At 41.0% G+C, this 20,804-nt stretch overlaps 1 protein-coding gene across 16 annotated transcripts in view; it reads right to left on the bottom strand.

The window, feature by feature from the left end:
• Positions 1-3,827: 3,827 nt before the first annotated feature.
• The window catches only part of GREB1L (GREB1 like retinoic acid receptor coactivator), a 282,480-nt gene continuing 265,503 nt past the window's right edge, over positions 3,828-20,804 (bottom strand). For 5 of the 16 annotated variants that reach the window (XM_063597209.1, XM_063597213.1, XM_063597211.1 and 2 more), the window contains 7 exons: positions 20,591-20,798; positions 15,183-15,348; positions 13,552-13,779; positions 12,510-12,651; positions 11,023-11,223; positions 8,449-8,587; positions 3,828-6,612 (listed from right to left, as the gene is read on the bottom strand). In XM_063597209.1, coding sequence (XP_063453279.1) covers positions 6,449-6,612; positions 8,449-8,587; positions 11,023-11,223; positions 12,510-12,651; positions 13,552-13,779; positions 15,183-15,348; positions 20,591-20,798 — 1,248 coding nt within the window. In that variant the 3' untranslated portion in view covers positions 3,828-6,448. Of the gene's footprint in view, positions 6,613-8,448; positions 8,588-11,022; positions 11,224-12,509; positions 12,652-13,551; positions 13,780-15,182; positions 15,349-15,375; positions 20,799-20,804 lie in introns of those variants that run through there. The other 11 variants (XM_063597220.1, XM_063597221.1, XM_063597217.1 and 8 more) reach the window with 4 other exon arrangements.

Raw genomic sequence — 20,804 nt, 5'->3', positions numbered from 1 at the left:
TAATGGTGTGTTGTCATTTGTGCTTTTTCAGGGTGTTTTCTTGGTTTGATATCTTGAAATATGATTAAAACATTGGCTTCCTAAAGGCAGTTTCCACCAGTTTGCCAAAGGATCATTGTGTCAGCAGCAAATCAGCTGAACTTTATTTCCAAAGGCAAAATCCTTTCTGATTATTTTAGTAACATAGTACTTTTATGATGTTGCAAATAAATGAAGGGCCCACAGCCCAAGAATGAATTACCACTGTGGTTCAACTTAGGTTATTTTTGTGAGCTGAAATGATCATATCTCAGTTGAAAACTGGCTAAAATTTAGGGCCTTAAATTAACAGGTATACATTTTATTTCCCTATAAATTTTTGCTTTTACGATTTCTAGGCCAGGCGCGGTGGCTCACGCCTATAATCCCAGGACTTTGGAAGGCTGAGGCGGGTGGATCACGAGGTCAGGAGTTCGAGACCAGCCTGACCAATATGGTGAAATCCTGTCTCTACTAAAAATACAAAAATTAGCTGGTTTTGGTGGCATGCACCTGTAATCCCAGCTGCTCAGGAGGCTAAGGCAGGACAATAGCTGGAACCTGGGAGGTGGAGATTGCAGTGAGCAGAGATTGCACCATTGTACTCCAGCCTGAGCAAAAAGAGCAAAAAACTCCACCTCAAAAAAAAAATTTTTTTTCTAGAGTGGTATAAGACTCTACATTTTGTATGGGTAGAATGATACGGCACGGTAAATATTTCCCCGTGATCCATCATGCTGGTCTAGCTTTTTTTTTTTTTTTTTTTTTGAGACAGAGGCTCACTCTGTCACCCAGGCTGGAGTGCAATGGCATGACCTCAGCTCACTGCAACCTCCACCTCCTAGGCTCAAGCGATTCTCCTGCCTCAGCCTCCAGAGTAGCTGGGATTACAGGCACCTGCCACCACGGCCGGCTAATTTGTTTTTGTATTTTTTAGTAGAAACAGGGTTTCACCACATTGGCCAGGCTGGTCTTGAACTCCTGACCTCACGTGATCCACCTGCCTCGGCCTCGCAAAGTGCTGAGATTATAGGTGTGAGCCACTGCACCTGGCCCTAGCTTTTGATATTATCATTTCCCTTTGGGCTTGAGACTGTTCTAGTCAATCCTGGTCTCATTGTTTGCCTGACAGGTACCATGATTTAAAAAAAAAAAAAAAAACAGAATGAAATTTTGGGATATAGTGTAGACTCTCTAGTAACTGTTAATCCCATAATACAGGTCCAATTTCCATAAACAATAGTATACTACTTTGACTACTTTTGACTTGGTTTCAAGGTGACCTGGAGGTGGAAGAGGGTATATTGGGTGGTTGGTTTAAATGTTACTATTACTGAGAAACCAGTTTATTTTCATGTTTATACTGAAGATATAGCCTCCCAAATTTTACAATTTAGGTATTTCTCTAAGAATAGTATTATTAGTTAATACCTAACATTTGAGTGTTTGCTATGTGTCAGACCCTGTGTGTTTAGTCCTGCATTATTTTATGTAATCATTACGACAGTCCTATGAGGTAGGGTTTATAATTGAGGAATCTGGAACTTAGATGATAATTAAGAGCCGTTTGTGTGAAAAGTGTTGAAACACTGAACTAAAGCCGTGATGTGGAGATGAAGACGAGACAGATACACATTGAAAAGATAAAATTGAAGAATTGACACAGTTGAATTGATAGGAATTTATAAACAACCAGAAAAAGATCATGGCAAAGAGGTTAAGGTAAGTGGGAATTTTGGTTTGGGTAATTGAATTAGATTGACAGATGGGAATACAGGGGAATTAGGTTGGGAGGATTGGATGGGGATGCCCTCAGTTTTGGTCAAGATTTTAAGGTGGTTGTAGAAAGAGTCTCTTAAGTGGAGAAACCTTTTAGTATACAATTGGATATGTGAATCTAGAGTTTCAGAAAGGTTCTAACTGAGAAACAAATTTATGAGTTCACTTATTTATTTGAAGGTTCACAAGGTCACCCTGGGGTTTGTAAAATGAGAAGGTAGAAGAGAGTTTTGAGGTACACCATCATTTAAGAGTCTCAAAGAAGACTGCCTGAGAAGGCATGAGCAGCAAGGTAGGAGAGCCAGAAGAGAGTGGTAGAAACCAAGGGAAAAATGTCAAGAATTAAAGAATGGTCAACCCTGTCATACCACAATTGAAGACTGAAGAGAGCCCAAGTGATGTTAGGAAAAGAGCAGTCTCAGTGGAGTGGTGGAGGCAGCAGGGACACAGTGAGTATACACTAATGGCCACAGACTGCAGAAGAGGGTGAGTCTGTAATTGCTGACTATATAAAGGTGCTTATAGATTTTTTGTTAGCAGCCCTCATGTAGTTGTTGGTTGTTTATAAAAATATCTAGCATAGAGACATTGTAAGAGCCACAAATATAGTCAGGAACTACAAGATTTTATGGGCGATGCCTTTATCTGCATGGACACACGGATAAAAAGCAGTATTTTACTACTTCATAATATGCAAGAGTGAACTTGGTTTATCTACTGAAAGCCTGACTGTTGTAAGGACAGTCAGTGAGTACAACAAACCTGCAGTGTTATTTTAATTGTTCTTGTTTACTTTGCACGGCTGCCCAGCTATAGAGTCTTATCCTTCTGGATGGGAACACAGCTGTATTCCTGCCCATCCACATTGCAGCTAGGGTTGAGATTGCTGAGTTGATTTCTAGGGTAGTGACGCTAGACATACATTTTCTTTCTCATGGCTCCTGAGTCTTTTGGCAGAAAAAGGGATGAGTTCTGTCTTTTAGCAACCCCCCACCCCCACCCTTCTGGTAAAATAAAATACATTGGACTAGTAAAAATAAAATATTTGGAATGAAGTGGTCAGAAAAGAACTTACTGGTATTGCCTTTTTTTTTTTTTTAACTTAATACCATCTATTGTCATAGTCACTGAAGTAGATGCTTTAACTCAACACTTGATAGTTGAGAGCACAGTGAATTTATTATGTGAATGACTTTTTCTTTGGCCTTAGCGGCAATTCCTAAAGTCATCTTTAGCAGTATTTTTACTGTTGTTGTTTTGTTTTCAGTGAAGCCAAGGTTTCAGTGTTAGAGTAGTATTCTCCTAGACTCAGAGGAAGCTTTAAGGGCCAGTTTCCAGTTTCTGTGTCTAAAGAGAAGCTTGATAAATGTTCGTTCTCTGGATGTTGTTTCAGGCCTAAGTAGTTTAGTGTGATGTTGCAACAGTTAGTTTCACAGTTAATAGTCTTTTCAAGGCAGCTGCTTTGGAATGTATAGTGGAACACCAGTAGTCTTTACTTTCCTCTGAAAGTCTGTTATTACACTTACAAATATTTATTGCCCTTCCTGAGGGTCCTTTGGCCTAGAAGATTGTTTTCATGGAATCTATGTCAAATTCTTTTAATTTACTACACTTTATTAATAGATTGAAAGCCATTTTTCTGGGACAACAAAGTTGTTATTCTCAAAAGTTGGTAAAATTTTTTAAGAAGATATAATTCATACTACAGTAACACCATCTTCATACTACATAGTTCTAGCAATTTTGAGACACTCTCAAAAAGTTTGAGAAGTTTTAACTGGAGATTAACAATAACACCTTGTATTAGTTTTAGCAACCCAAAGTTCTGTTTCCAAAAGGACATCAAAGTGAGTGTAGTTGCAATCTGTCAAATAAAAGATTGGTATCTACTATGTATGTTTTCAACACCTCTTTAATCTTGGTTGTCCAACCTATAATGTGACTGACTTCCAGCCTTTTTAGGACATTCCCAGAGTCAGGGAGCTTGTTTTCTTAACAAACATGCCAGAAAACGATAAAGAAAAAATAACTTTTTGGAGGGGGTGGGAGATGAGATAACTTTAATACATTAAGCAAATTAATTAAATCAAAGGACAAAAATATAACAGTAGACACAAGACAATTTTGAATCATTAACAAAATGTGAGGTAGACTAGTGAAATTCACCAAATTTTGGTTAAGAACATTTTACAGTAATAAAGTAACACAGGTGCCCCATTTTCTAAAAATCACAAAAAGCAATTGCATAAATTACAGCCAAAAAAAATTGACTACAACAATTGTCTTCTAGTTTTTCGTTTACATTCAGTATTAACCTGTGTGAACTGTCATACATGCTGAGGTTCAGCAGGTCTACAGGTGAGTTACTGTGTGGGCCTAGCGAATCCATTCATCCCACATCAGTGTCCTAAGGGATTGCAAAGCTTAAAGCTGAACACACTAGGATATATATATATATACAAATCATGGTGTCCTGTGCTTGTGCAATTTTATCCTTAAAGAAGGACCTAACATACTCAAGAATTATACTGATGATAAGATGATTTTAAAAGATCCAAACATTAGTAAGATAGGCTTTGAAAAGAATAGGCAGATCAATTTCTCCATTATAGGGGTGATGGTCTTTTGGCTTTATTCTGGCATATCTCTTCCAGAGTTAAATAGTATTTAAGAGCTCATAATAATAATTTGAATTTTCAGAGTGCAGCCCTAACTAATGGAGTACCTGCATCTGATGTAACTACTTAAAAAAAAAGTTCTTTAAACTATGAAGTCATAAAGCCAGAAGAAACCCTGAGAGGCCATCCACCCCAGGTACAATTGTTTCAGAATTCTTTCAAGTATTTTATTTGCCCTATGTAAATGTTATTGGAATATTGCACAGACAGTGGGTTTCTTGGTATTATTTGCATTAGGCCCTTTCAACAAAACAGGAACAAGTGAAATACATTCATATTTAAACCGAACTGCTTCAAAACATACCTCTTTACCAAAAATTCTGCTGTACTAAAATTAAGGAGTATTTTTTAAAGCATATATAAGGCAGGTCCTCTTTGAAGGACAATTAAAAATGGGGTTAAAAGGAATTGTTCACTTCCAAATACAGTTAAAGCATTATAAGTAGCTATATTAAAACCAAGAGATCTGCAAACCATTTTTAGTCTAATACATTCCATTTTTTCACTAGCTTTGTAAACTCCTTGTTGTCATAAGATAATAAAGCTGGTCAATTAACACTATTTGTTCTAAGTAAATGCAGGCTTAGTAGGCCCCTCAGTAGTTTCAGGTCACAAACAAGATTGATTCAAGTAAAAATGGCCATTTTAAGTGGGGATAAAGTAGTAAATATGGGCTAATGAGAAAACTCTCAAGAGATTGTTCAATGATGAGAACTGGAGTAATTTAAGAGTAAACTTCTAAGACTTAGTTTTGTCTAGAACACTTTCTAAAAATAATGTTTTTGATTAAAATATTTGAGAAATCTGTAGAAACATATGCCTCCCATTGCCGATACTGGACAAACACCCCCTGCTGATTTTAATGAATCAAAAAGACTCTTAATGGAGTCTTCCTTACTCCTCACAAGAGTCACTGGTAAGATGATTAAGTAAAAAAACATTTCTCTTTCTATGGCTCAATTTCCCAATTCGGCAATTTCTGTGGCGTTGTCAGTGTAAGGTGGTAATATTTAGTGCATCTTTTAAAGGAAGCTTTGCTTGAGTCCCTGAAAGGAAACAAACTAGTTTCACTCTGCAACAGAACCTCAGCCTGACATTTAGGTTTGCTGGTGCCAACTGCTTAATTCCAACCAAACGGTGGGTGCAGGTTACCTGCTGAAAGCTTCTTAACTGACTTAAGTTCTTGCAAAAGATTAATCACTGTTCCATAGTCTCATAGATAAGATATTCTTAAAGACTGGAAACACATTTAAAGAGTGGGTAAAGCAAAGGAATTAGGCTAGGAGAAGATGCATAAATGCACACAATGCCTGCTCTGCATTTACTGATTTGTTTCTTCAGTTTAAATAGTAAACTTTTAACTCCTGTGGAAATTTTGCCAAAAGTTTCAATACATAGAAGATTATAAATCTTAAACTAACACTGCACAGAGAAAGACAAAGCTACTTCTTTTTTTAAATACAAATATCGTCTACATTCTATCATTTCAAACCCCTGAGTAATACTGTACCAAAGTACAGATCTGAAGAGAAACTGAGGGTTCAGGCCTCAAACGTTAATCTTCAATTAATTCCACACCAATGGCATGAGTCTCATGTAACACATTCAGGCTAGTTAATCCTGACAGTCAGTTTCCCCCTAACATAGTAATAGAAAAAAATAATGCAAACTCCATATTCACTCTCCAAAGTATATCCTCCTCAGGATCCCATGGGCAGACCGTATCTTAAGTAATTGCATAACTGCCTAGGATAGAGTTTACCTGAATTTAAGGGTCCTGTAATTGGAACTGAAGGAAAGTGATGTCCCCAAAGACCTGGATCAGATTTGGGGAGTTCTTTGGAGAATTTAGACAAATATGTTGCACTTTGCTCCACAGTGATTGTACTTTAAAGGAAAAAAAAAAAATCCCAAATTGTTTCTGTCCCATCCCACCTAGGCATCTTTTTGCTGTTTCTGGTCTCTTCAAAAGCTCATACATGACGTCCAGTAAGAAAGTAGAGAGGCTTGTCATCACTGCTGTTAGCAGTTTGAAACTCGTCCCGGAGGCGGAACTGCCACTCATCTTCTAGCTCTAAGCGGACAATTGTTTGGCGCAAGGAACTTCTGTCTTGGCAGATGACACACAGTGTAGCACCTTCAGGAAAAAAGACAGAAATATGTCCTAGGCTCAGGGATTGAATTTATAAAGAACTTTATCTCTGATTATATTTCCTAAGCTAACACATCTGAGAACCAACAGATGGATAAGCAATCTATCAGAATTGTTTTATTTTATTAAGTAGTTTTGCAAATTCAGTAATTTTTTTTTGTTTTTTTTTTTTTGAGACGGAGTCTTGCTCTGTCTCCAGGCTGGAGTGCAGTGGTGCGATCTCGGTTCACTGCAACCTCTGCCTCCTGGGTTCAAGCAATTCCCCTGCGTTAGGCTCCCAAGTAGCTGAGACTACAGGTGTCTGCCACCAGGCCCAGCTAATTTTTTTTTGTATTTTAGTAGAGATGGGGGTTTCATCATGTTGGCCAGGATGGTCTCGATCTCCTGACCTCGTGATCCACCTGCCTCGGCCTTCCAAAGTGCTGGGATTACAGGTGTGAGCCACTGTGCCCAGCCCAAATTCAGTAATTTTTAAGAGTATAAAGTAAGTAATCTTCCAACCACATTCCCTCTTCCCTGTGATAACTAATGTTATGTTTCTCATGTGTTCCTCCTAGATTAGGGTTTCTGAACCTCAGCACTATTGGACTTGGATAATTCTTTGTTGTGGGGGCTATTCTGTGTCTTACTTTTTTTTTTTTTTTTTTGGAGACAGAGTCTTCCTCTGTTGCCCAGGCTGGAGTGCAGTAGCGCAATCTTGGCTCACTGCAACCTCCGCCTCCTGGGTTCAAGCAATTCTCCTGTCTCAGCCTCCCAAGTAGCTGGGACTACAGGTGCACGCCACCACTCCCAGCTAATTTTTTGTATTTTAGTAGAGACGGAGTTTCACAGTGTTGCCCAGGCTGGTCTCAAACTCCTGAGCTCAGCCAATCCACCCACCTTGGCCTCCCAAAGTGCTGGGATTACAGGCGTGAGCCATCACACCTAGCCTTGTTCTGTGTCTTGTAGGATGTTTGGAATCTAAACATCCTGCAGTCTTGGCTTCTGCCCACTATATGCCAGCAAGCAGCAGCCTCCAGTGCGACAATCAGAAGTGTCTGTGTCTCCTGGGAGGCAAAATCTACCACTCCCCCATCCCCAATAAGTCTCTAAATAAATAAATAAATAAGTGAATGAATGAATGCACAGTCCCCGTACAACCCCTCTCCCTGTTCTCATGCTGCACAGTGTTCTGAACCTCACTTTCTTCACTGATCTCAAAGGTCATTTTAAGGATTATCTGTGATGTTTAATCTTAGTTTGTTCTTAGGCCAGTCTCTCTCTTTTTTTTTTTTGAGATGGAGTTTCACTGTTGTTGCCCAGGCTGGAGTGCAATGGCACGATCTTGGCTCACTGCAACCTCTGCCTTCCGGGTTTAAGCGATTCTCCCGCCTCAGCCTCCCGAGTAGCTGGGATTACAGGCGCCACCACGCCCGGCTGATTTTGTATTTATTTATTTACTTTTTTTTTGAGACGGAGTCTTGCTCTGTTGCCCAGGCTGGAGTGCAGTGGCGTGATCTCAGCTCACTACAAGCTCCGCCTCCCGGGTTCACGCCATTCTCCTGCCTCAGCCTCCCCAGTAGCTGGGACTACAGGCGCACACCACCATGCCTGGCTAGTTTTTGTTGTATTTTTTAGTAGAGACGGTTTCACCATGCTAGCCAGGATGGTCTCGATCTCCTGACCTCGTGATCCACCCGCCTCGGCCTCCCAAAGTGCTGGGATTACAGGCGTGAGCCACTGCGCCTGGCCTCAAGTGCTTTTTAAAAATATCTTTATCTTCTGTATTTTGCTCAGTGGGAACCAATAGCAATTACAAGCAAGATACTAAATTTGACTTACCTTTTAGAAATTTAAATTTCTTAAGAAGATCAGCACCTACAAAAGAGTCACAGAGGTACAAAAGGAGTCCACTGAAAAACACCCCTTCACAGTTGACATTGCTGGAGTGGGGTCTGGAGCTGATATAGCATATGGCCACCTGAAATCATCAAGCAAAAATAGCATGGGCATTTCAAGAGCAAGCAAAATATCTGCCAGTTCAGCAGAATGACTCAGTACCTTCCTTTTTCTCTATTGCAGGATAAGGTAAAGGAGATGAGTTTTTTCCAATGTTAACTTAAATGGCTTGGTTAGTTAAGCTTTGCAGGCTCTTTTATGTAGCGTGCCAAGTGTTAACCTGTTTAAAGCTTCTCTTATTTATTTTTCATAATAAAGGACTATTAGGAGACAAATTAGTAGTAAGAAACAAGCCCTTCCATTTAAGAGTCTTTATCAAATTTTAAAAACTACCTTCCACAAAAAAGCATACTTAGGAAAGATTAAATGTTTGGATTGCCTTATTGGTGAGAATAAAAAATATTTTTGATCAGCTTTCCATTTAGATATACTTAAATTTTCAATTGGATAGAAGCTTAAGACAGTGCATGGGCTGGGTGCGGTGGCTCACGCCTGTAATCCCAGCCCTTTGAGAGGCCGAGGTGGATGGATCATCTGAGGTCAGGAGTTGGAGAACAGTCTGGCCAACGTGGCAAAATTCCGTCTCTAGTAAAAAATACAAAAAAAATTAGCCAGGCGTGATGGTGTGCACCTGTAATCCTAGCTACTCAGGAGACGGAGGCAGGAGAATCGCTTGAACCCTGGAGGTGGAGGTTGCACTGAGCCGAGATTGCACCATTGCACTCCAGCCAGGGTGACAAGAGTGAAACTCCATCTCAAAAAAAAAAAAAGTGCATGAATTTAAATTTTTGGTTCTATCTGGCTTCTGTGAACAGATGATAACTGCAAAAATTACAGAGAAGTAAGTAAGATAGTTGGGAGTTAAAACAGTGGAATGGCTAAATGCATGAGCCAGTCTGCTTGGGTTCAAATACTGGTTCCTCCATTTAGTAGCCATGGAACAATGAACAGTCTCCTTCATTTCACTATACCTCAGTTTCCTCATCTGTAGAGATAACAATAGTACTTGTTTCATAGGATGTTTTCTGAATTAAATAACTTAGTATTCAGTAAATGTTAGCTGTTGTTAAGTATTGAGACTGTGTTAATACGTAGAGCCCTGGACTCTAGGATAGGGGAATTGGAATATCTGGGTCAGACATGTAAATTACATACATCTTTTACAGTACTTACATAAATACTGTAAAAGATGTTATTAGATCTCGTGGGTGTGGGTTTGTTTTGTTTTTTTTGAGATGGGGTCTCTCTCACTTAGGCTGTAATGCAGTGGCACAAATCACATCACTGCAACCTTGAACTCCTGGGGTCACGTGATCTTCCCACCTCAGCCTTTTGAATAGCTGGGACTACAGGCGTGCGCCATCACACCTGGCTAATTATTTTTATTTTTTGTAGTGACAGGGTGTTACCATGTTGTCCAGGCTGGTCTCAAACTCCTGGCCTCAAGTGATCCTCCCACCTCAGCCTCCCAAAATGCTGGGTTATAGGCACGAGCTTCTATGCCTGGCCTTTACATCTGATGGTTTTTAAGGTTCCTTCTACTTCTAAAATTCTATAATTCATTACCCAATCTACAGTGTAGATTATTGAAACATAAAAATGGGAATGTAAAATGTTTACACTGTGAAATTTTAAAAATTAGTTTCCAAAACTGAATACAGTTGGACTTTAGCGTTAAAAGAGTACGTGTATGGATATGTGTGTTTTTTTCAATACATACAAAGAAAAAGCCCTGGAAGGAAATGTAGTACACCAAAATATTCTTCTGGCAGGTGACTTTACTTTCTTATGATTTTAAAACATTTTTTACAAGGAGGATGTAGTACAGTAATCATTTCTAAAGGGACAGCTTAGTAGTAGGAGCCTGGAGGTGCAAGTGGCAGTTTAAAAAAAACTAAAATGTGAAAAATTTTAGAAAGAAGTCCAAGGGGTGGGAAGTGGAGAAATGCCACCTCTAAAGGCTTCAGGTGGTACACATTTATTTGTTCGGTAATCACTGAGCTCCTCTTACGTATGTCTAAAACAATGCCTAAGACATTGTATGTCTTTGAAGAACTCACACTTTTATGAAGAAAAACCCACATAATTACAGTATAATCTGATGAATGTTAAGAGAAGTGGGAACAAGCAACTGCTGCCCAAAGTCACCGAGGTAGGCTTCTTAGAGGAGCTGACAGCTGAGTTGTATATTCTCTGGCTCATTTGTGGAGATAAAATAGGCATGGGGAGGGCAAACTGCCATTGCATGTTGTGTGAACCTTTGCATAAGTGAGTATGCAAAAAGGTAGAAATACAAGTTTTGATCTGTATTACTATCTTTAATAAAAGTTCTGGCAAAGGACCAGACTGGCATCTTGATTGATATTTCATGTCACAGGCTCCTTTTTTGTAAACAGCTAAAATGAGAAAGAAATGGATGGATGTAGGTAAGCACAGTATCCCCCACACCCTTTTTACCTCTGGTCCGATGTTAAGGTAGCAGTCAATGGCCAGCACAGGACTCCTGAAGTTATGGATGGCTTTGGGGAAGAGTTTATATGAGGCGTGCTGAAGGAATTTCTCCAGGAGAAACTGTGCAGGGGCTGCCAGTAGCGTGTGTTCACTGTCGGGAGCACAGATGTATTGAAGGGGCAAGATGGGTGCTAAGCTCTCTGACACCTGAAATCAGAGGCGAGATGATCATGGGAAACTTGTCTGTCACTGGATTAAACAGGTGAGGAAACACTGAATTGTATCCTAACAGTCCCCAAATAATAGCAGTAGCACAGTGAGAGGTGCTAGGTTCAAATGTATGTTAGTAAAGGGTCCTGAAAATTTTTTTCTCTTGGGAATAGTAAAATAGGATTTAATGTAAGTTACACACAGCGAGGGCAGAAGAAAGCAGGCTTCTCTGAAAGTTACCACATTTAACAGGTACACTGTGAGATCCAATCGGAAGCCTTTTACAGTGTGTGTGGGTTAAATCCTATCTCATCCTAACTCTACCCCACAACCCCACCAAAAAAATGGCAAAGAGGTTTCTAAGCTCCACTGGTAGCCCCCATGCTGTGAATTACTACATTCAGTAGATTTCTTAGAAAAGGGTAGTAATACAGGTTTTGATCTTTATTACTATCTTTTAAGAAACTTCTAGCAAAGGATCAGACTGGCATCTTGATTTATATTTCTCTCATGTATTACATAAAGAATGTAAAAATGTGGTGGTGTGTGGTGGCTGAGGCAGGAGAGTCGCTTGAACCCGGGAGGCAGAGGTTGCAGCGAGCTGGGATCATGCCACTGCAGTCCAGCCTGGGCAACAGAGCGAGACTCTGTCTCAAAAAAAGAAGGTAAAAATGTAAAGTTTGCCATCTTGAAACTAAAGCTTTGAAGGATGTGTTAAGGCTTAAATCCAAAGAAACTTAGATTTAAGGCTGACATCTAAAGTAATTTTGTTGGATTGTCAAAACAAATGTTTTGGCTCTAGATGAGTCTCAGTAACAGAAATGAGATTGAAAATTTGACATTAAGAACTCCCTAATGGCCGGATGCGGTGGCTCATGCCTGTAATCCCAGCACTTTGGGAGGCCAAGGTGGGCAGATCACTTGAGGTCAGGAGTTCAAGACCAGCCTGGCCAACATGGTGAAACCCCATCTCTACTAAAAATATAAAAATTAGCCAAGCGTGGTGGCACGGACCTCTAATCCCAACTACTTGGGAGGCTGAGGTACAAGTATCGCTTGAACCCAGGAGGCAGAGCTTGCAGTGAGCCGTGATCACGCCACTGCTCTCCATCCAGCCTAGGGGACAGACTGTCTCAAAAAAAAAAAAAAAAAAAAAAAACCTCCCTTGTGTTATTTCAATTTTCTAATAAAATAGAAAGTGCTTAATGCCAACATCTAATAACAAAGATAGTCATTATCATTGTGCTTATTTTCAGCACTTGAATCAAGCTTGCGGTACTCACCATGATCTTTGGTTTAATGATAAAGTCCCTTTGCCCTCCAACCTGAACATGTTTCTTCATGAGACTGAAGTTATTAAAGCGGCAGATGAGCAGGCCACTACTGTTTGTTCTCAGATTAAAGTCAACATCTTCACAGAAGTACCTAAATTGTAACCACAACAATAGTTTTCTTCTGCTGGCATATCTCAACCATGATAACTATACACAGAGAAATAAATGTGTGGCAAGATATTAGGAGCCTAAAATAATCAACTATGCTTTTGTGGAGCTGGCCCTCCTAACACTGACCTGGAAAAACTCTGATTTGGGCATTACAGCCTTTCAAGGAAGGGGAAAGTGAGATGATTTTTGTCCCAGGTTTTAGGTATCGCTATGCAAAAACAGGACTATATTCCTATTTGATACACTCCGGCAAAACAGGAATGCAGAGGTGCTCCCAGTTTTAAATTTCTGGCTACAAGCAGGATGAAGTCTCTGTCAAATTTAAAACAGGAGTGAAAGCAGCAGCTATTCTATAACCGTAAGTTTGGCATAAGGACTTTATGGTTCCTGCCTTCTTGCTTGGCCCTCTCAGGTTTTGTAGGAACCTGGACATAATTTATTTGGGAGGCAAGGCCATGGCTACCCTGCTCATCCCCATCTGCTGCCTTTTCCCTACAGTAGGATTTCCCTGAATCCTTCTAACATTCAGGAAAAGTGATTTCCTTCTGAGTCTGGAGGGTGAAGGAGGCTTAATCTTAGATGTTTGTGGGTCCACACACTGACTTGAGTCAGTAGTTTTTGTGTCTTGAGTTCTTGTTGAATAATGAGATGGCTAAAGTGTTTTCTCTAAGCATTTCACATTGTAACCCCTGTTAAGGTCTAGGTCAGTTTGGTGATAAAGGGGCACACTTTGGGGCTTGTGATCCCCCTTTCTCTTTGCCCACATAAAGAGTCAGCTTCTCAACTGAAGACATACGAATAAAAGCCTTACAGAGGCTAGAGCTGGGCAGAAGCAATCAGTAGATGCCAGGATTACCTGCATCCATGAGGCCTGACTTACCTGTTGAAGTCATACTGCACATTCTGAGTCAAGTCTGTGTTGAGGAGAATGAAATCATGCACGTGACACCTAGAGAATGGGGCCTTTAGGCTCTGAGAAGTCAGCTTGCTGCTCCATTTCTGTATGCCCAAGATTGCATAGTGGACAATTTTTGGTGTGGCTTCAATGTGCTGCAAGACAGTCTTCAAGGACACATTCTTACTGGAAACTCCTACTTCCATGGGCTGGCTATGAAATATAGTTTATATAAGATGTTGATAAATATTACGGAAGAGAGGATCATTTGTGAAGTGTCTACACACTACTATATACCAGTAATACTCTCAAGGATAAAATTAACTGATTTACTTCGTATTAGCAAATGGAGAAGAATGTCAAGCCCAGTTTTCACACTGCCTGTCACTATTATAAAGAAACTGCCTTTTGGGGTGGGGCTTATCACTTTCGGGCAAAGAAGGAAATCCGGCCTGTGTCAAAGTGAACAATGAATAAAGAGTTGCCAAAGAAGAGGTAGCCAGAGGTTGGAAGCATAGAGGTATCCTTCCCAGTTCTGGTAATTGTGTATAATAAGGAATATTTGAAAATTTCACTGGCTTCAAATCCAAAATAGGAACAAGGACACAATCACAGTGTTTGAGCTGGGAGGGGCTTAAAGGTCGTGCTATTGAATTTTGGGGGTTTATTGTGTCGGACTTCTTAAAATGTTTGGCATTCTCTGGTCCTCACAGATGCCCCGACCAGCACCCCCTAGCAATGTGAGGGGGCACTACCCCAGGAAGAGAACCACTGATTTTGGCCCAGGCGTAATTTTACAGGTGATGGACTTGAGATATGGAGAGGTGAGATGACTTTCCTTTTTCATACAGACAGTTAAGAAGCATGACTGTGTGTGGTGGCTCACACTTGTAATCCCAACACTTTGGGAGGCCAAGGCAGGAGGACTGCTTGAGCCCAGGAGTTCAACACCAGACTGGGCAACATCTCTACAAAAAATTATAAACAAAAAACAGAGTTGGGGCTAAAACCAGATCTCCTGATTTGAGATGTCAGCAGTCTTTCTCCATAAATCACAGTGTCTCAACAGACTTTATTTTTGTTTTTTTGAGACAGAGTCTCGCTCTGTCACCCAGGTTGGAGTGCAGTGGCACAATCTCAGCTCACTGCAACATCTGCCTCTTGGGTTCAAGTGATTCTCTTGCCTCAGCCTCTCAAGTAGCTGGGACTACAGGCATGCGCCACCACGCTCAACTAATTTTTGTATTTTTAGCAGACGGGATTTCACCATGTTGGCCAGGCTGGTCTAGAACTCCTGGCCTTAAATGATCAGCCCGCCTTGGCCTCTCAAAGTGCTGGAATTACAGGCATGAGCCACTGTGCCTGGCCGCAGTAGACTTTAATAGCTAACCAATGCTGTGATCCCAGAATGGTCCAGGAATTTAATGGGCTACTGAATGTCTAAATAAAAGATTCCTAAGTCACCACAAAATGTTCTAGTGAGGGTGGTCTCATGGTTGACTGTTTTGCTCTGGAAAGCTGTCTCTCTCTTTCTTACTTCCGTATGTAACTGTAGTCAAGAAATGTATTGTCCTGTCTATAGCATTGTGTCATATGCCCCCAGCTTGGAAGTCTACCTGGATGGCTCCTGAACACTGTGAATGTTCCATAGGACACATGAGTCATCCATCATGACGATGAAAGGCCAGACACACTGGCGTTTAATGCCTAGCTCCTCCAGGCGGTTTCTCTCCAATTCTAGGTTGTGATATGATAGCTCCTTGATGAGGAACCTGGCAGCACCTGGAAGGCAACATAACCACATCTGCATATCCACACATCCTTCACTCAGGCTTGGCTGAAGCCCCACAGGCAGCTATATTCTCTCCACAGAATGCCTGTTCACATGGGAACCATGCAGGTGGGAGCCAACCAAATGTTCAGAGCAGTGGCTCTCAAACCAGTGTTACTGGGAATCACTTTTAAATGTAGATTCTTAGAGTCCATTACTAGAGCTGCATTTGAGTAGGTATGGTGAAGGGCCAGAAACCAGAGATATCTTTGAGGATGCAAATGGTATGAACCACACTTTGAAAGTATTGCAAGAATCCAGTTTCCCTCATAGGACAAAGGAATCCACATCTAGGAAATGCTGTTACTGTTTACTTCCTTGAAGCATGACAAGAGGCTCTCTCAGACTTGGAAGCAGCCACTCACATGTCCTGTACTAGGGAGTTAACTGGGCTGCAGTGAGTGGGTATGCCAATTCCACTGATATGTCCCCTGCTTTAGATACTTCAAGGAAACTGACAGCAGCTTCTTTGAAGAAGACAACTCTGGAAACTGGCACCCTTTCCCTAGATCTGCCTTTTGCAAGAGGCAATATGGTATAGAGATTAAGAGAAGAGACAGGAGCCAAACTGTCTGATTTTGAATCCTAATTCCACCACTTTCTAGCCATGTGACCCTGAACAAATTAAATCCATTGTGCCTTGGCTTCCCCACCTCTAAGAAGACAATAATAATGCCGATCTCATAGGGTTGCTGTATGATGCTCAGGATAGCGCCTAGTACCCTCTAAGTACTCGGTGAATGTTAGTGATTATCAAGATGATAGTCAGGAATCAGCCAAATTTTATGAATGGGCCATCGTAAAATGAAACAAAACGTAGGTGATAAATGAAAGAAAAGCTATTAAATCTGTGGAAGAACCAGAAGCAGTGTGAACAGATCAAGGGTAAAACTGGGATTTAGGAAAATCTACCTTCCAAGAACGTGTGTGTAATAGTTTGCATTCTCAACATAATAAAGGCCATATATGAAAAGCCCACAGCTAACATCATCATAGTCAATGGTGAAAGACTGAAAGCTTTTCCAAAACTGAGATCAGGAACAAGACAAGGATGCCACTTTTACCATTTCTATTTAACATAATACTGGAAGTCATGGCCAGAGAAATTAAGGAAAAAATAAATAAATAAAAGGCAACCAAAGAGGAAGGAAGTAAAATTATCTCTGTTCTCAGGCAACATATACATAGAAAACTAAAAATTCCACCAGAAATCCCCTTTAGAATGAATATGTGAATCCAGCAAAGATGCAGATGCAAAATCAACACCAAAATCAGTTGCATTTCTATACCTCAACTGTGAACAATCTAAAGGAAATCAAGAGTTCCATTTACAATAGCATCAAAAAGAAAGACTTAGGAATCAACTAAGGAGGCAAAAGACTTGTACAGTGAAAAGTACAAAGCATTGATGAAGGAAATTAAGGAAGACACCAATAAATGGAAAGACATCCTGTGTTTATGGATTGGAAGACTTGATATTAGATATCAGTGCTACCCAAAGTGATCCATAGCCTTAATGCAGTCCCTATCAAAATCCCAAAGACTTTGCAGAAATACAAAAATCTATCCTGCGATTCATCCAGTATCTCAGGGGACCCCAAATAGCCAAAACAATCTTGAAAGAGAGGCAAAGTTAGAGATCTCACACTTCCTGATTTCAGAACTTACTACAAAGCTATAGTAATGAAAACAGTGTGGTAGTTTTGATCTGGGCCTATAGAAAGCCCAGAAATAAACCCTCTCATATATGGTCAAATGATTTTTGACAAGGGTGCCAAAGCCATTCAGTGGGTAACAGATGGTCTTGTCAACAAACACAGTTGGGGGCTGGGCACGATGTCTCACACCTGTAATCTCAGCATTTTTGGGAGACTGAGGTAGGAGGATCACTTGAGGCCAGCAGTTTGAGAGCAGCCTGAGCAACACAGACCCATGTCTCTACAAAAAATTTAAAAATTAGCTAGGCATGGTGGCATACGCCTATAGTCCTAGCCACTCAGGAGGCTGAGGTGGGAGGATTGCTTGAGCTCAGAACTTGGAGGCTACAGTGAGCTATGGTCGTACCACTGCACACTCCAGCTTGGGTGACAGAGCAAGACCCTGTCTTAAAAAAAAGAAAAATGGTGCTGGGAAAACCTGATAGTCACATGCAAAAGAATGAAGTTGGACCCTTACCTTAGACCCTACACAAAAATTAACTCAAAATGGATCAAAGACCTAGACATAAAAGCTAAAACTATAAATCATTTAGGAGAAAACATAGGGGAAGGCCTTGTGACATTGAATTTGGCAGTGATCTCTTACATATGATATCAAAAACAAAAGCTAAGAAAAAATAGACAAACTGGACTTCATCAAATAATAGAGTAAAAGGCAATCCATGGAATGGGAGAAATTTTTTTTTTTTTTTTGAGACGGAGTTTCACTCTTGTTGCCCAGGCTGGAGTGCAGCGGTACGATCTCAGCTTACCGCAACCTCCACCTCCCCGGTTCAAGTGATTCTCCTGCCTCAGCCTCTTGAGTAGCTGGAATTACAGGCAAGTGCCACCATGCCAGGCTAATTTTGTATTTTTAGTAGAGACGGGGTTGGTCAGGCTGGTCTTGAACTTCCTATTTCAGGTGATCTGCCCACCTCGGCCTCCCAGAGTGCTGGGATTACAGGTGTGAGCCACTGTACCCGGCCGGGAGAAAATCTTTACGAAGAGTGTATCTGATAAGGCGTTAATACCCAGAATATATTTTTTAAAAACTGCTACAAGTCAACAACAACAAAATAATTCAGTTGATTTTTCAACAAAGGACTTTGGAGACAAGTCTTCAGAGAAGATACACAGATGGCTAACAAGCACACAAAAAGATGTTCAATATTACTAATCATTAGGGGAATGCAAAACAAAATCACAATGCAAAACACCTCAAAAAAAAAAGTGTTGGTGAGGATGTGAAGAAATTAGAATCCCTGTGCACTGTTGGTGGGAAGGTAAAATGGTGCAAGCTACTATGGAAAACAGTATGGTGATTCTTCAGAAAGTTAAAAATAGAATTGCCACATGATCTAGCAATCTCACTTCTAGATACATACCCAGAAGAGTTGAAATAAGGGTCTGAGATATTTGTATACCTGTGTTCATAAAAGCATGATGCACAACAGCCATAAGGTGGGAGCAGCCCAAGTGTCCACTGACAGATGAATGGATAAACAAAATGTAGTAGATACATAAAATGGAATATTATTCAGCCTTTAAGAAGGAAAGGAATTCTAACACATGCTACAACATGGATGAACCTTGAGGACATGCTAAGTGAGATAAGCCAGTCAGTCACTAAAGGACAAATACTGTATCATTCCACTGATATGAGGCACTTAGAGAAAGTAGAATGGTGGCTGCCAGACGCTGAGGGGAGGGAGGGAATGGGGAGTTGTTTAATGGGTATAGAGTTTCTGTTTCACAAGGTGAAAAGAGTTCTGGAAATCAGTCTTAAAACAATGTGAACGTACTTAACACTTCTGAACTTTAACACTTTAGAAGTATTAAAGCAGTACTTTTTTTTTTTTTTTTTTTTTTTTGGAGACAGTTTCACTGTTGTCACGCAGGCTGGTGTGCAGTGGCATGATCTTGGCTCACTGCCGCCACCAGCTCCCGGGTTCAAGTGATTCTCCTGCCTCAGACTCCTGAGTAGCTGGTATTACAGGCGCACACCACCACACCCAGCTAATTTTTTTTTTTTTTTGTATTTTTAGTAGAGATGGGGTTTCACCATGTTGGCCAGGCTGGTCTCAAAACTCCTGACCTCAGATGATCCACCCACCTCAGCCTCCCAAAGTGCTGGGATTACAGGCGTAAGCTACCGCACCCGGCCAAGGCAGTAAATTTTATGTTATGTGATTTTTACCAAAAATAAAAATAATAATTTGTATATTTCATTTGCATATGTGTGTTGGCTTCTTTCTCCCCAAATTATTGCAAAAATGGCAAAACTAGTACTAAATAGTTTGGTCAGATCTAGGATGAGAAAACTTTCTCCTAAGGATCAGGCAGGCACAGAAGAAGGTCATATTCATATAGAAAAAGGCTTCAGTTAGTATGAGTATAGGTGGTTTTGGGGAGGCTGAAGGAACAGGAATATTCAGAAGCCTTGATTCACTTGATATAAAGTGATAAACAATTATATTCAAAACAAAACCATTTTTGAAAATATTTTAAGCCCATATTAAGGCTGTTTGAAGTTGAAGGACATGAAAAGGCATAGAAAGGAACAAGAAATGGAGAGACCTAAGAAGGAAGGGAGAGGCAGAGGCTAGGTTGGGAGACAGTGGAGAAAGAGGAGACCCTGGAGAGAAGAAACACGTGGGTTCAAGAAAACTACTCAGGTCTTATCTGCCCTCCAGTCCAGCTCTAGGCTGGGTGTTATTACTTCCCTTTAAAATGGGAACAAGCAGCTCCTGACTTGGCACTGAGGCACCGACAGAAGCAGATGGGCCAAACTGTTTAGAACTGCAGCGCAAGAAGTGTCCAGAAGAGCGCAGCTCTAAAACACTGGATTCAGTTAGAGATGTCCTGCCTGAGAAAGGAAAATGAAGGCATTCTGACATCTCCAGTCTCCACAGCTCTGTCATACATACAACAAGACTGGCCCCCTTTGACAAATCAGCGCATTGCTCTTAAACCCCAGGAGGAAAGCAGGACTTCTTTCAGGCACATTCCTGTGTCATAGGCAGTAACGATGCTTCCAGCTCCCTGGTGGTACAGCAGCCCCCTATAACTTGCTACGTGCCTTAAAGATGAGATGACCTAGGGGCCCCTCCTGATCTGGGTGAACCACTAACGCTGCCTCTCCCTTAGACCATCTTTTTTCTCATGGTTACATTCCTTCCCCAGAGTGCTCAGCTCAGGAACATTTGCAGCCTACATGGGGAAGAATCCCAAACCTTCCCAGGGTGCTCAGTACACCAGTGACTTCTTCCTTAATTACCAGTCCTCAGAGTTAATTCTGCAAAAGTGCAGATAAAGGGAAAAAGAAAACTCAAATTCAAGGAAGAGTCAAAAAGCTTTTTTTTTTTTTTTTTTTCGAAGAGTGGTGAGGAGGGCAGGACAATTTCTAGAGGCACGGGAATCTGAAAGTTTCATGCCAGGGGAATGGAGCTCAGTTTATCTTCGAAGCCCTTCTCCCCATCCCAGGGGGGCCCCTTACCCACGCCTGCATTATTGAACATGCCGGGAAGCACCAGCATGATGTGGTTGGGCCAGTACTTGCGGTACAGAGGCATCTCATACTCTTTGACCACCAGGAGGTGAAGGTGGCTGATGCCCTCCATGGCGTGGAAAAGGTTTAGGAGTCCGTGCTCATGTCGACCACTGGAAGGAGTGAAAATAGGGCTCTTGACTGCATTCAAATTCTGCTGAAA

This window comes from Pan paniscus, chromosome 17 (assembly GCF_029289425.2).
Source record: "Pan paniscus chromosome 17, NHGRI_mPanPan1-v2.0_pri, whole genome shotgun sequence".
In the NCBI taxonomy this organism is placed as follows: domain Eukaryota; kingdom Metazoa; phylum Chordata; class Mammalia; order Primates; family Hominidae; genus Pan; species Pan paniscus.
The sequence above is the reverse complement of the archived record's forward strand: the minus strand, read 5'-3'. Positions and strand labels throughout refer to the sequence as shown.